The sequence below is a fragment of the Hyaloscypha bicolor genome (genome assembly GCF_002865645.1).
Source record: "Hyaloscypha bicolor E unplaced genomic scaffold K444scaffold_17, whole genome shotgun sequence".
NCBI lineage: Eukaryota > Fungi > Ascomycota > Leotiomycetes > Helotiales > Hyaloscyphaceae > Hyaloscypha > Hyaloscypha bicolor.
In genome coordinates, this window is record NW_020194519.1 from 1,042,379 (window position 1) to 1,056,007 (window position 13,629).

General features: G+C 48.4%; 3 protein-coding genes across 3 annotated transcripts; 1 reads left to right on the top strand and 2 right to left on the bottom strand.

Annotated features, from left to right (window-relative positions):
- Positions 1 to 1,728: 1,728 nt before the first annotated feature.
- K444DRAFT_660014 (uncharacterized protein) lies at positions 1,729 to 4,280 on the bottom strand. Its single transcript, XM_024886421.1, has 4 exons — positions 4,160 to 4,280; positions 3,150 to 4,072; positions 3,015 to 3,090; positions 1,729 to 2,968 (listed from the first exon to the last, which is right to left on the bottom strand). The coding sequence occupies exons 2-4, from the start codon at positions 4,055 to 4,057 to the stop codon at positions 2,057 to 2,059; spliced, it is 1,896 nt and encodes a 631-aa protein (XP_024741714.1). The 5' UTR covers positions 4,058 to 4,072; positions 4,160 to 4,280; the 3' UTR covers positions 1,729 to 2,056.
- A 1,784-nt stretch (positions 4,281 to 6,064) lies between these two features.
- K444DRAFT_660015 (uncharacterized protein) lies at positions 6,065 to 7,848 on the top strand. Its single transcript, XM_024886422.1, has 4 exons — positions 6,065 to 6,353; positions 6,565 to 6,574; positions 6,901 to 7,092; positions 7,166 to 7,848. The coding sequence occupies exons 1-4, from the start codon at positions 6,198 to 6,200 to the stop codon at positions 7,699 to 7,701; spliced, it is 894 nt and encodes a 297-aa protein (XP_024741715.1). The 5' UTR covers positions 6,065 to 6,197; the 3' UTR covers positions 7,702 to 7,848.
- Positions 7,849 to 10,338: 2,490 nt separating this feature from the next.
- K444DRAFT_640576 (uncharacterized protein) lies at positions 10,339 to 13,573 on the bottom strand (the record flags this gene model as incomplete). The annotated part of the gene is made up of 2 exons (XM_024884511.1): positions 10,339 to 13,374; positions 13,517 to 13,573. 2 exons carry the CDS (start codon positions 13,571 to 13,573, stop codon positions 10,339 to 10,341), a joined length of 3,093 nt encoding a protein of 1,030 aa, XP_024741716.1.
- Between the last annotated feature and the right edge of the window lie 56 nt (positions 13,574 to 13,629).

Consider the following 13,629-nt stretch of genomic DNA (forward strand, 5'->3'; position numbering starts at 1 on the left):
TCTTGACTCACCCAACCTGGAAACCCTACACTGCTATCCAGACCACAGGCTCAGCCTTGATATGCATCGAAGCGGCAAGAAGTTCCCCGCGATTTGCGAAATGAAACTCGAAGCCGTTAGTAAATATATGAGCCCTGGTATTGTCCTACTCTGGGACTTCTCGAACTTATCCGTATTGAAGCTCTCGGGGGTCAACTTGAAAATCTTCTTTAAGGTTCTGCCCTTCGAGAATCAGGCTTAAAAGAATTTAGGGTTTGGGTATGGGATTACTGCACACAAGCAGAGTTATGGGTCGATGAATACCTGGCTCCTTGCATCGAAGCGATTGTGCGACTTGAAGTACTGGACATCCGATGTTCTCATCCCCACAAGCTACTCCCGGCTCTAGAGAAGCATAGGCTGGGTTTGCAGGTGCTGCGGCTCGCGCAATGTATTACTTTTCGAGCTCCACAGGACCACAGGTAACTGTTGACAGTGTGTCAAATGAGTAGAGTAGAGTAGAGTAGTGGGTCCTACTCATACTCTACTCAAGCTACTCATGAGTAGTATGACTAGTATGAGTAGTATCCACGTGATGGTCACACGTGATAGGCTAGCCAAATCAGGTAAGCCTCTTGCCTACTCTTGCTCTAGCGCTCTCTCACTACCCAATTAGGCAATAGCATTACTTAGTAAGCAAGCTAAAGGTTAGGGTCGAATTAAGATTCTGAGAAGGGTAACTAGTTATTATTATTAATAAAAAAATAGTATTTAGCTAATCTTATATAAGCCCTAACTTACCTTTACTAAGGCTATTTAATAAGTACCTTTATTATTTAATTATTATTAAGTAAAGCTTAATTAATAATAATCACGTGATGACTACTCATGCTACTCATATTCTACTCACGCTACTCATGAATATTCATGAGTAGCATGAGTAGCATGAGTAGTTCTTTGACACACTGACTGTTGAGGATATTGAGAAGCTGAGGACGATGTGCCCGTATCTGGATGAGCTGGTGTTGGATATCAAAGTCGCTGAAGATGCTGAAATATAGAAGCAGAAAGAAAAAGACGAGAAAGATTTAGAGTCCCACAGGGAACTGCAGAGGATATTGAACATGCACTCTTACATCAAAGTTTAGATGGCTCTGGCCAAGGAGATGAGACGTCGATATCAGATCCAAGATGAGATGGGAGAGGGGGGATCGGAAATGGGTTGAATACAAATAACGCCGCGGTTACGAAGAACACGAGCGTCATAATCAGTATGGCACTCTCGCGAAAGAACCTTTCTGCTATCCTAACGTAATAACCGTAGAGACCGGAGATTCTACTTTTACCAAACCTCTCCACTCTGCCCTCAGTCCAACGAATTCATTGCTTTACAGAGATACAGGAATATATTGATTTGACAATCTTCGACCGTCAATCAGCTTTCTCATAGTCGCACAACGCAACTCAAGACTAGGCTAGACCGGGCTATCACGCACATACACATGGCTCTATACACTAGTCGCTGCGATAGAGCGGTGCCTTAGCTATATACACAAGAAGGTCGCAGGAGGCGGAGCCTGAAAGAGTGTGATGACTTGGAGGGCAGTCTGGGACTTGATAGTTCCGTCGTGGTCCACAGCCACGGCAGTATCACGTATAAAGTTTAAGAACGAGGTGTGTGGAGGACCTCTTCTAGTCTTAATGCGGATCCTTCTAATCCCTCTAAGATTGAGTAGGTGGTAGTGAAGTATTTGAGAAAGTATGTAAGGCTATTTGATACTAAACTGAATATATTGACTCTGGTAGACTGCTTCGAGGCAGCGACCGCCGACAGGAACGGGCCAAACCCCAAATTACACTTTCACAACGATTTCCTCCGAATATCCACTAGCCGCCCCTTCATTTATTGTCGACTCCAACACCGTTCTATCATTTCAATTTCCTGGCATTTCTGCAACAAGCCCCTAAATAATCAATGTTCTCTCCTAGGGTTTCCAGCGGGTTCTCCTCGACGGCGTGACCACCGCCACGCCACAATATCTCTTTCACTCGGAGTTGACCGAATAACCTATTTCTCTCAGAGCTTCATGACCGTCGGACTCAGTGGTTCCGATATTGAACTTGCCATTGAGTCTCTCCTGAACCCCGACATACCCCTAGTACTGTGCAATTTCTTCTTCGCATCCTCAATCACTTTTGAGAGATAGTCAGTTCTTTCCTCCTGCTCCTCCTTTCCTCGCACCACCAATGGCGAACACTCAGGTAGTCCCCTCCCAGGATGGATATCCGTCTCTATCGTACGAGGCACCTGATCAGACTCTCGCAACCCTCTGCCAGGCAGGCCTGCTACTCCGCGAGCTACGACCCGTGGAAAGAGAGTGAAGATTCGAGGATGGGTTCTAGACATCGTTTCATCGTAGTCGCCTAATGGCGATGCTGGGTCAAACTTCTGGGACCGCCACTCTTCGCGACGTGCGCGTTCTAACAAAGGACTGACAATGATTTGTAACTCTCCAGTCTGAGAATCGTTCCAAATGTCGATGGCCGAATTCGCAAGCCCAAGGAGGCTCATTCGAAGTTCCTCATTTTGGGACGAACTGACGAGCGGGGAGAGGACGGAAAGAACCTTGGAGACGACACCCTCGGCTCTGGAACGAGTAGTGGAGGGAGATTCCCTGAGTTCCGAAGCCTCGGCCGGTAAAGATTGAAGAGCTCGCATCGTGAGAGCGGTCCAGACATTTACTACGCGTCCGCTGTGGCTAGATTTGTCCAACCCATCCGATATCTTGCTGAGGAGAACGTCCAATTTCGGGTGCGATTGTGTGAACTCGGAGCTGAGGGGTTTCCAGATATGTTGACACAGGGCATCAGAGATAATACGCTGAGCATGGGCAGTTCGGAGGTCACTTGAATCGTCGGAGTCATCAATCGGGACGGAGCCAAAGCAGGGATCTGCTTTAACCAGTTTTTCATGTACCTTTTCCAGGTCCTGATACGAAGTAAGTAAAAGAGGCTGATCGTGGCAGAGGGTTTACTTTTCCGTCTATGTCATTGAAGTATCTCAAAGAAATTCCTTCGATCCGGCTATATATTTCCGCGAATCTCTGCTTGCTAGACCGTTGTCAATATGATGGCCCTTCTATTGACTGTGGATAGGTCAAAATACATACAAGTAATCGTCTGATTTAGGGGTTAATGCGAACTCCTTTTTCATCATTTCAAGCTCCTCTTCCAGGGCCTGCTTGTCTCTCTTAACCGAATCTTTTGCTCTCTCCAACACATCGCATTGCTCAGTGATTTTCTTTAGCTTCTTCCCTTGGTTCTCGGCTGTCTTCTTCTGCTTTTCCACTGTCGTAGAAAGTTGTCCTTTCTCAGCCTCTAGCGCAGTAACTCTCCTGTCATTCTCAGCTTTTTTTCGAGCGAACTCAGCTTCTAGCTCCTTCACGCGCTGTTCATACTCCTCGGTGTGTTGTGCTCTAAGCGTCTCAGCCTCACGGGTCAATTTGTGCCTTTCTTCTGCCGTTGCCATAGAGACTCTTTTTTCCAATTTTCCTTTCTCTTGATCCAGCTCATTTTTTTCTTCCTCAATCTTTACCCGTTTGCGCTCAAGGTCGTCCTTCGTTCTCTGGTCAAAGCGTGTCAACGTAGTAATCGTATTCTCTTGCCTCGTTAGCTCGTCATCTTTCTCTCTGCACTCGTCCTCCAGCTGGTTGAGCCTCTTGCTCGTTTCAGCCACCATATGAAGATCACCTATATGGAATATGAACTTGTCCTGTAGGTCCTTGATTGCTTGGTGGGCAGCTCCCATACTTTCAACAGTCTCGTGGACCGCCTGGGTCCACGGGCCAAGATCAAGTTGGTATTCGCGTTGCGAGGTGTCTCTGCTTTGACGAGATCTTCCGCCGTTGATCTTATTACTTGCGCGGTCATTGCCATTGCCATCCCCGCGTTCGCCGACTTCCCCAGCACCGACTCCATTGCTGCTGCTATTGTTTGAAACATCCAAGTAGTTTTCTTCGGTTTCACTTGTTCCCTCATCTCTCCTGTTTTCATTTTGTCGACGCCTCTGTCGGGGCATGGTAGCTGTGTGTCCCTAGTTTATGCCACAACACCGTTAGCTGGACTATTCCTCACCACAGAACAGCTTGCCTTGCAGCAGGAACGTAATTCGATGGCTTACTCGTAATTGAGTCGGAAACGCCCTTCCCTCTAGACTAGTCCTCCTTCTCCCAAGAGGGTCTTTCAACCGCCGCCTGATTGATCCGAGCCGCGCCTCTAATGGTGAAAGCTCGCGGTTTTTGTCTATGGAAAAAGTGCGATTTAACATTCAGCTCATAGAGAGCAAATCAGTGGATCCGATTCGCTGAACTTTTGAACATGGGATGTGGCGATAGTATGACAATTGCGAACGAATAGTTGTCTGTGAAGTAGGTTAATGAGTTCGAATCGCAAATGGGCTGCCGATGTTCTTGTATCGTCGAGCAAACGCCTTAGATGGTCCCTCAGATGGTTCGCAGTGACACGCCGCACTCTTTAGCTGCATCTTCCTCAACTGGTCACTCTCCACATTTCCTTGCTCTCTACCAAACCTTTACCGAGCCGCACAAACTCGAATCATTTGACGCGGCTGCCAATGCAGTCCACCTGACGTGTTGCCGCATCACTGGCTATGGTTCTATCTCTACAATTCACATGCGTGCATCAACTTCACCGGTCTGTCAGGCGGGGTTTCTGATACGATTACCATCATGCTTCAGATTTGCTTCTTTTTCCCTATTTGAATTACCTACAGGTGCGTGTGGGGCGGGCGGGAAATCTAGTTCGTTTCTTGGAATGTTGTTCGTTCAGCCTTGATTTCTTGGTGATATGCAGGGTGATGACAGTTTGTTAGTGCCGGGGGGTGTTAAACTACTTGAGGCTCTGAGTGGTACTGTAGTGCGGGGTTGTTCGGTTCTTCTCTCCTGCCACGAATTAATTCTAAGTCAATGTTTCAGATTCGCACATTCTGTCAGCCACAATTCAGTCGGCCTCAATCTAGTCGGCCCCAATCCAGTCGGCCTCAATCCAGTCGGCCACAAACCCGTCGGTCACAGACCACTTGACCACAAACCTATCCAGTGAACACCCACAATTCCTTAAGAAATCACCAATGAGTAACCATTCGCAATGTAACTGCTTATTGCGTGGGGTGGTACTGGTGAGGTGGGTATCTGGTCATGGCTGGTCAATGGGTGGTGATGTTCCCCTACATCACGTGAGATCGGAGGGAATAACATGCATTACGCCGACCAGATGCACCAAAAGTAATCTTCAGCGCTGCACGGGTCATTGCAAAGAAGGCCGCACCCACGACTGGAACGTGAAGCCGTGAAATGTTAGATTTGCGGATCAGGATCGGGAATCTCGGCTGGATATCTACTCTGACTCCCCGAGTCACGTGAAGCTCTCCCGGCGATAATTTGGGGTAGGGATTCCCATTTTTAATTATATAATTATATAATAACGTAGTCAGCTTATAACGTATAATATCGCAGTCCCGCGATATACGTTATACATAAAGATGAGGATAATTCAAGTATAAAGTAAGTACAAACTTAGCTTCAAGTACTACCTTCTCAACGGACCCCTGGCCCCCGGAAATTGGGGACATTTGGTTAGGTCCACTGTTTAGTAAGAAATGTATTGTGTATAATTTCGTAGTCTATGTTATTACAAGTGTTGTAGTTGCGATCTCCCAATCGGGCGTAGCGCGATCGCTTCGTATAGCCGTGCTCTGTGCACATATATTCCAGAGCTTCCACACCTCGCTTTGAGTTCTTTTCTAGCTAGCTTTAATCAATTCCTTTAACCTCAGTGCAACTACCTACTCTACTCAATTCACGTGCATTAACAAGTTATGTAATGTAGTCCCAAATCATATAAATTTGACATCCCTAATTTGGGGCTTCTAATTGGTTCCGTGCAAAGCTTGCCGAGGAAGGCTTACTTTAGCCCACAAAGGCCCCTCCCTGGTTCCTCGCTTGCTTTCATAGGGCTGAGGGTGCAGGGGCTACAAAGCAACCTTTCAAGTTCACACACACCATTCCTCCAACTTCACCAAAGATACATCATATTCTTCAAATCCACTGAGAGCTTCAAACTCTGCTCGTGCGACTCCTGAACTTGACATAACAAGCCTTGGGCATCACACCTACACCTCACACCGCTGTCGCCGCAAGATGGCCGAGGTCAAAGGCACAGCGAAACGCAACGATGAGGACATCCCACCTTCGAGAAAATCTCCGACTATCGAAGACCGGAACATCAACGAGGCAGCTATCTGTGTGCTTCGACTTGACACAGAAAGGATTTCTACTCAAGGAATCGGAGTCTCAGTCAGGCTGGGCAATAAGTCAGTCAGTCAGTCAGTCATCAGCTAAAGATATTTCCTAGCTGATTAGCTTAGCTTGAGAGCTGATAAGTTGCTAATCAGCTATACTTTATATATAATCTCTTACGTAAAAAAGTTAAGTTATTAAACTATTATAGAACCGGGTTCTAATATAGTTCTATTTACTATTATAGGGCAACTTTTCTCTCCTCTAGCTATACAAAGGTACTCCTTTATAGTTAAGGCTTATTATTATTTATACCTTGCTATTGTCACGTGAGAGCCCGTGGAGAGGTAGGGAGAGGCAGAATTTAAGGGGCTTAGGGATGAAAGTCCTTAAAATTCAGCCATTTAGCGCCCGAACCCCTTATATTCTTGCTTACTTATTAATATCTATGAGCTTATCAGCTACTTATAAGCTAGGAAATTTCTAGCTGGCTGAGTTATAGGATTCCCAACTGTTAACTGACTGGCTTATTGACCACCCTGGTCTCAGTTATGGTCTGCGCTCACTCACCCTTCCCGCCACACTGCCACTGCCCAACCCACAGCTCGGTGGAGGTCGCGATCCACCGCTCCTGAATGTGAAGCACCTCCAGGATTACTGCAACAAATCTACCGTGATCTACTCCAACGGCCGCTCACACGATATCGAGCCCCTTTACGACTGCATCTTCGAGCGATGGTCACAGGGAGACGTCCACAGACTAGACATCGAGTTTGGGCGCTTTTTCGCAAAGCTGGTCCGTTTCGAAGAGGAAACCACTACACAGCAGACTATCGTGATGCACGAGACCTTGATTAATGCCTCCTAAGCGGCCCATAGCGAAGGTTTCGTCAAGGAGAACAACTGGGACTACTGCCGCGACAACCGCTTTATCGGCGGCCAACAAGCCGAGTTCTTCAAGATCAAGCCTCTCTTGCGTGCTCTCGTCATCACCATCATTGAAATAGGAATCCCAAGTGAATCTTACAATGTTGAAGAACAAAAGGTTCGCCTGGTAAGAACTGGGGTCACAACTGGATTAAGCCAGCCTATCACCTTTGACGGTTTAACGCATCTGAGTACGATTAGCGAGAATGAGGTTATCACGACATCGCCGGAAGCTATTCAATTTGCCAAGGATTTGGATCGACGAGAGGAGGTTCTAGCTCCAAAAAGACACGTGAGGGTGATAGAATATATGCTGGGTCACCCGAAAGTGCTGTTCGAACGTTGGCACATGAGGAAATATTCTGTCTTTGCGAAATGGGCGGGATCAGATGAAGATCTCCCGGTTGGACCCTCGACGGATTGGTGGAAGGACGGTTTAGTGAGTGAGGGATCGACACCCAAACTGCTACTACCATAACATCACGAGAGTCACCGACCAAGAGGGTCGAAATATTGTGACATTGTCGGCGCAGTGAACAGCAAGGACAAGACAAGACCCCCAAAGTAAAAGCCCTAGGCAACCAAGAGACGCGGGAGATGGTGGTGCATGATGAGTGGCACGTTGTAAGATAGCTGAAATATGCAATGATTGGGAATGCATTAGCGATATTTTAAGTATGAGAACCGGTATCTTATCGTGATTCACTGATTGCGTGTGGTTTCTCACTTGAACCTTGTAATCTGCACGATGAGTATAAAACATCAAGAGCTTTCCCTGTCGAGTGACTCTTTCGTTGCGTTTCTACTCCCTGGATCCTTGTTAGCTACTCGAAACTTACACTCGTTATATCTTTGCTGCCGGCTGACACGGATGTATCGTTGTACCCGGCACTAGAAGACATCATGATGAAGGGTCTCTACATTGTGAATTCAAATTCGGAAGGCTCTTTGGCGCGCCGAGGGGAGATGGATCGCTGGACCTTTTGAGCAGTTGCCTATAGTTATCTACATGAAGTTAGTGAGTAAAAGTTTGAAGACCCAACACTTTCTCTATTCACGAAGAGAGAACAGCATGCTCCTATCTAACCCAACTTCGCCTCGTACTGACCAAGTACCCGCGGAATGTTTTCTGCAAGGAAAGAAAGAGAGATCTACCCAGGAAATTGGATAGTGTGGAGCCAACTGTGGATTGATCCGAGGGCATCACGAATAGTTTGATCCTGCTCCGGAAATATGAAGGGGGTGGAACCGAGTCTCGCTAAAATAGGGGCCGGAAATACGATTTACACCCAATACCCAATTCACTTGAAAAGTTAAGCTCTTCTTCCACAAGCAAATCTATAAGTATAAACTCATTTGGGATAACAATACCTAGTATCTAAAGACTGGGCCCGAGCTAAACTTTATTTCTAACCTACTGAAACTGCCCTTGTGCTTCTGCAACTCCTATTTTACTGTCCGAACTGCCTTGCTTCTATTGTCTTAGCCAATTTTCGGCTTCTCACCACCTTTCATTAAACAATAATCTCGAAATCAACGCCATCAAATCCCCAATGATGGGTCTACAAGCATCCCATAACGTACCCCGCGACATACTCACAACCTACACGCCAAGTTTCTCCTCCTCATATTCTCCTAAGTCCCGACGAAAACCTTTCTCGACCTCGTCCAGACCTGCCGTTCTCTCCGCAACATCATGAAACACGACGCTAGTAGGATATGCAACGGTGCGATATATTCTTGATTCCCGCTTGAGGCCAGGCTCCTGTAGTCGAAGCTAGAATCAGGCTGGCTTGTTCTCACCCACGCCAGAGTCAAGGCCGAGGAAGAAATATTCAGCAAACGGTATCTAAAACTTGCTGATCTCGTCGTCGAAAGGGATACCATCAAATGTTTTAGTTTGCTGGGAGAGATAGAGCAAGACTTGACGATTGGAATCAGGGTGAGCTCTCCTGGTCCACAATATCTTCATTTCCTGGAACAAGGAATGATGTGGTGAACTGTAAGGCTGTTCATGATGGTTACGATTTGTCCTCCGGAACTCGGGGACTTGGACTAGACTCGGAACCCGGGTCCAGAGCAGGCGGTTTTAAAGAGGCGGACGGTCTCCATTTGCTTTCGCCATGGTTGTGGACTAGATTGGCTTGGTAGAAAACCGTTTTGGACTTTCATGCAGCGTTTTAACAAGAAGATGGTGCGGATCAGGAGAAGACAGGTGCTACCACTGCCGAAGTGGCGGAAGAGGTTTCCTTGAGAGCTAGTTTGGTTCTACGGAATCGGTAGATTGAGAGTCAAGGAGGAGGTTGTAGATTGAAGGAGCGTTCCATTGCTATCGTCGATCGAGGACTTGGAGGATGATGGTTCATGGTGAACCAAAGAGCGGCATTGGTTTCAATGTCCCAAGTCAACTCGTGCCGTTCTAGCGACTGCCCTTACTAGTATAGTCCGGAATAAGGTCCATTTAGAGCCTACCAGCCTCTGACATCTTGGAGATTCTACAAATTTAATTTACTCAGCATCCATGTCTAGCTAAACATGAAGCCAAGGTCACGTGAATGTTTGTCATCAAGGATGTACACTACCTTTATTATTGGAAAGTGAGTGAGCGAATAGCCATTGAACCTAGAGTAACTTGAAACGAAAGTAACACTTGACAAACTCCTGGTGGACAGAAAAAGCAATACTCATTTCCAGTAACCTATATTAAACTTAGACGTTTATTTGGGCTCTTGAGGGGTAGGAACTGATGTTCTAGAATTTCTGAGAATATCCGAAGTGAGTAGATTTTAAATATACAATATTGATCGCATGTGTATATTTAGAGGGGAAGTAATTGCATTGTCGAACTTGACTTGGGACATCGAAAACGAGGGCCGCTTTTTCTATCGACTAGGAGGCAGGGTCAACTATTGATGCTTCACACAAAAACACATTACAAGGTTTAAATGATAAACTAGACGGGGAAAGCATGGGCAAACCGAGGCCAATGGTGCAACGAGATATGTAGATAAAAGTTCAACAAAGGGGAATCTTCTCATTATCATATATCATGATCTCATCTCATACTCATCATCTGATCTCCAAATTACCGACTTTAAGTTCCGCAGATGTTCACTCACACATGCCCCTTATCCAATATCGTCACATAATTCGCAGGGAACAGTCCCCGCTTCCCCATATACGTCCCATGAAACCAATCTCCATTAACATCCTTACACTCCTTCACGATCGCGCCCTTCGGGAACATCAACTCATCGTCCGCCCCCGGCGCCGGATACCAAGGCCAGGTAACCACACCAGTCATGCCTACACCTCCATCTGGTGGAAACGCCGTATCAGGAACTAAGCCAGGTGTGTGAGTTGGTGCAGTCTTCATCACGTCTGAGGTAACAAGCTTGACATGTGCATAGTCGCCCCGGCGATGCTTGCCATCGCCCCAGTACCACTTTATGAGCGAAGTGTCTGTGTGCTCTGTACTCATGTAAGGTTCCTGTATAATCCCTCTCCCGCCAACGAGGTCTTGGACGACAACACGGCGCCGTCCGCCATGATTGTCTTCGAAACCAACGATGACCATGCGGTGCCCTTGGAGACAGCGACGCCAGCCGTTGAAGCCATTTTCAGCGGAGATGCGGCGTGAGGCAACGAGTTTCGGGTAGCAGGTTGTGCAAATGTCGTAGTCGCCGGGTAGGGTGTTAGGGACTCTGCTGGTGCAGGAGAAGCAGTGGTAGCGTGTTGAGGAGGGTTGGATTGGGTGGCGGCAAATGTCGCAGGCTGTGGAGAAGGTGAGTGGTTTGAAGTTGCCGAAATTCATCACTCCCGGTCCGGTCAGTATGGATGCTGATGGTGGTGTTTGTTGGTCGTGGGTTGGCGAAAGTGGCGGTGCTGCTGATTCTGGTGGCTCGTATTTGAGGGGTAGCAATGGATGCGTGCAAGATTTCCCTTGGTTGACGCAAATATTACAGAAGCCCCAGTCGCCTCCATTGCAGAGATCGCATCTCCAATAACACTCATTCGTCCAGGCCAAGCAATTTGCGCAGAATGTCCCACTCTGCAATCTCTTCTCCGGATCTTCCGTTGTGAGAGTCCTTCTGCCATCAGCTCCACCGGGAGAAATTCTTGGTGGGACAAAACGGCTTGCCATGAGCATGTGAGGTGGTTCAAGGTCACCTGACTGATTCTGGCTCTCCCAGTTCGTCCGGGCTGCTGCATAGCTAAATCCATACCAGTGTAAACAACCTTTTCTTTTTCTGTAGCAATCTAAACAGATGTTGTAAGTTCCTTTCGAGCAAATGCCGCAATTGTAATGCAGTTCATACTCGATGTGTGGCTTTGCACATCTAGCACAGGATATTGAAGGCTCGTGATACAGCTCTTTGCGACCCCGGGACGAGCCAGAACCAGATGTTGGCCTAGTGCCGCTTGACACGGCAGTAGCTTTGTCAAATAGTGGCATGTGGGTTACCTCTCGTGGAGAAAGTGGAGTCGGCATCAGACTGCGATCGGCTTGGGTTTGTGATGGAGCCGATGAAGCCGTCGGGGAAACAAATATGTCTGCGGGAGGTGCAGCACGAGTCAGTCTCTCCGTAGAATGTGACTGTCCGGGAGGCTTCTCGGGTCGCACGCCTGATGTTCTTGGGCTCGAATGTGATGCTGACTGTGCAGGTGTTGGCGTATTCTCCATTCTGGCTCCTGAGGCCATTCTTGGGCTGGAGTTAAGTCCAGATTGTGACGTTCGAGGGCTCGCTTCAGGAGTGGGTAGCTCAGCATGCTGCTTGGATGGATCAGTTGTGCTCCTGGATGCAGAAGTTACCAGTGGCCGTGAAGGCAAAGTCATAGAATGTGGCCTGTTGCTCAAGTCCGTCTGAGATCTAGCAGCTGGTCTTGTCTCGACATCTGGAACTGGGACAGGATCAGTAGCACTACGAGTGCTGCTCCCAGTCCGCCGACGCCTATGTCTGCTTTCATCGCTTGACTGGACTTCGAGATGGGCTGCCTGAGCAGCACTCATCGATGGGGGTGGCCGACTGGATTGATGACTCGCACTGGCTTGCCCGTCGGCACTGACCGCACTTGATGATCTAGAGTGAGTTCTGGTTCTGCGTGTCCGGGATGAAGTTCGAGGACGATCATCACCCGATGTTTCCCTTGAGTCCGGAGCACTTGAACGACCTTCTCGCCTTTGTGCACTGTGGTCCCTCCTTCTCGCCGGTTCTTGCCTAGACCTCTCACTATGCCCACTGTTATCACTCCTTCTGGCAGGTTCTTGCCTTGCTCTCTCCGCCTGCCGCCTCCTGAAAGCCTCCGCTATCCTCTCACTGATTTGGTCCTCCTGGCTGACGTCCAAGTTTTCCAGGTCGATACCATCCAAGAGACCTTCTTCCCGAATCTGGCGTAATATCTCTTCTTCCATCTCTCTTGAGTCCACATCTGAGGCACTAATCAAAGATCGTAGCGAAGACTGATGCTCAATCTGCCTCGCAGCCGTCCTGCTTGTCTCCTCATGCCTCCGCGTCCTCCTCTCCTCATTACTTCGTCTCCTCCTTCTCTCCTCAGCCCCAGAATCAGTCCCCAGACCCAACGCACCATCATCCCTTGCCCTCCTCTCCGTCTCCTCCCTCCTTCTCCTCCTCTCCACATCTTCGGCCTCCCTGGTAGTCTGCCTATTGGAGCTGTCTCTACTCGCATCCCTACTCCTCTCCGCCCTCCTCCGCTCCCTCCTGGCCCCGGGATCCTCCACCCCAGCCTCCCTCGCACTCAGCTCCCTAGTCGCATCCACCAATCGCCTATCTGCATCCATGACCTGCCTCTCCCTGAGGCTCATCTCCCGTGCTTCCACCCTTACAAGCACATTCTCTCCAGCATCGTACTTAACCCTCATATCGCTCCTCTCCTTCTCCGTCCTTCCCTTCTCCGGGTTCGCAGCAAGGAACATCTCCAGCAGGGTAGTGACCGTAGCATTATGTTTCGTGTCTCGGACGGGAGCGCGACATGAGGGACATGTGTATGGGAGTCCTGTTTCCGGGAGCGGAGAGGGAGAGGCGCGGTGCGAAGAGAGCTGGAAGGCGAACCATTCTTTGAGGCAGGAGCCGCAGAAGGTGTGTAGGCAGTCGAGGAGGGTTAGGGGCTGGTAGAGGACTTCGGTGCAGATCTGTATCCCAGATATATCAGCATATGAACATGATAGAGTGCCATGCGACGAGATGGGTCGAGCAAGGGTAGCGCTGCCTTGTAGGAATGTCTCATCCCGCTCTTCGTAGCGGGGCAACCTTCGAGATTGGGGGCCAACTCACAGAGCACGTCAACTCCTTCTCTAGATCCAGGCCTCGATTCTCTTTCTCATTCTCCATGTCTATACTGTTCTCTCACTCGGTGAATCAAAAATTAAGGTTGAAGAGGCAACTGG

Excerpts from the sequence above, each read along its gene's own strand:
- K444DRAFT_660014 (XM_024886421.1), bottom strand. The coding sequence starts at position 4,057 with ATGCCCCGACAGAGGCGTCGACAAAATGAAAACAGGAGAGATGAGGGA. Across the intron at positions 3,091-3,149 it reads CCTAAATCAGACGATTACTT|CAAGCAGAGATTCGCGGAAA; the intron begins GTATGTATTTTG and ends ACAACGGTCTAG. Across the intron at positions 2,969-3,014 it reads TCAATGACATAGACGGAAAA|GACCTGGAAAAGGTACATGA; the intron begins GTAAACCCTCTG and ends ACTTCGTATCAG.
- K444DRAFT_660015 (XM_024886422.1), top strand. The coding sequence starts at position 6,198 with ATGGCCGAGGTCAAAGGCACAGCGAAACGCAACGATGAGGACATCCCA. Across the intron at positions 7,093-7,165 it reads GGCGCTTTTTCGCAAAGCTG|CGGCCCATAGCGAAGGTTTC; the intron begins GTCCGTTTCGAA and ends ATGCCTCCTAAG.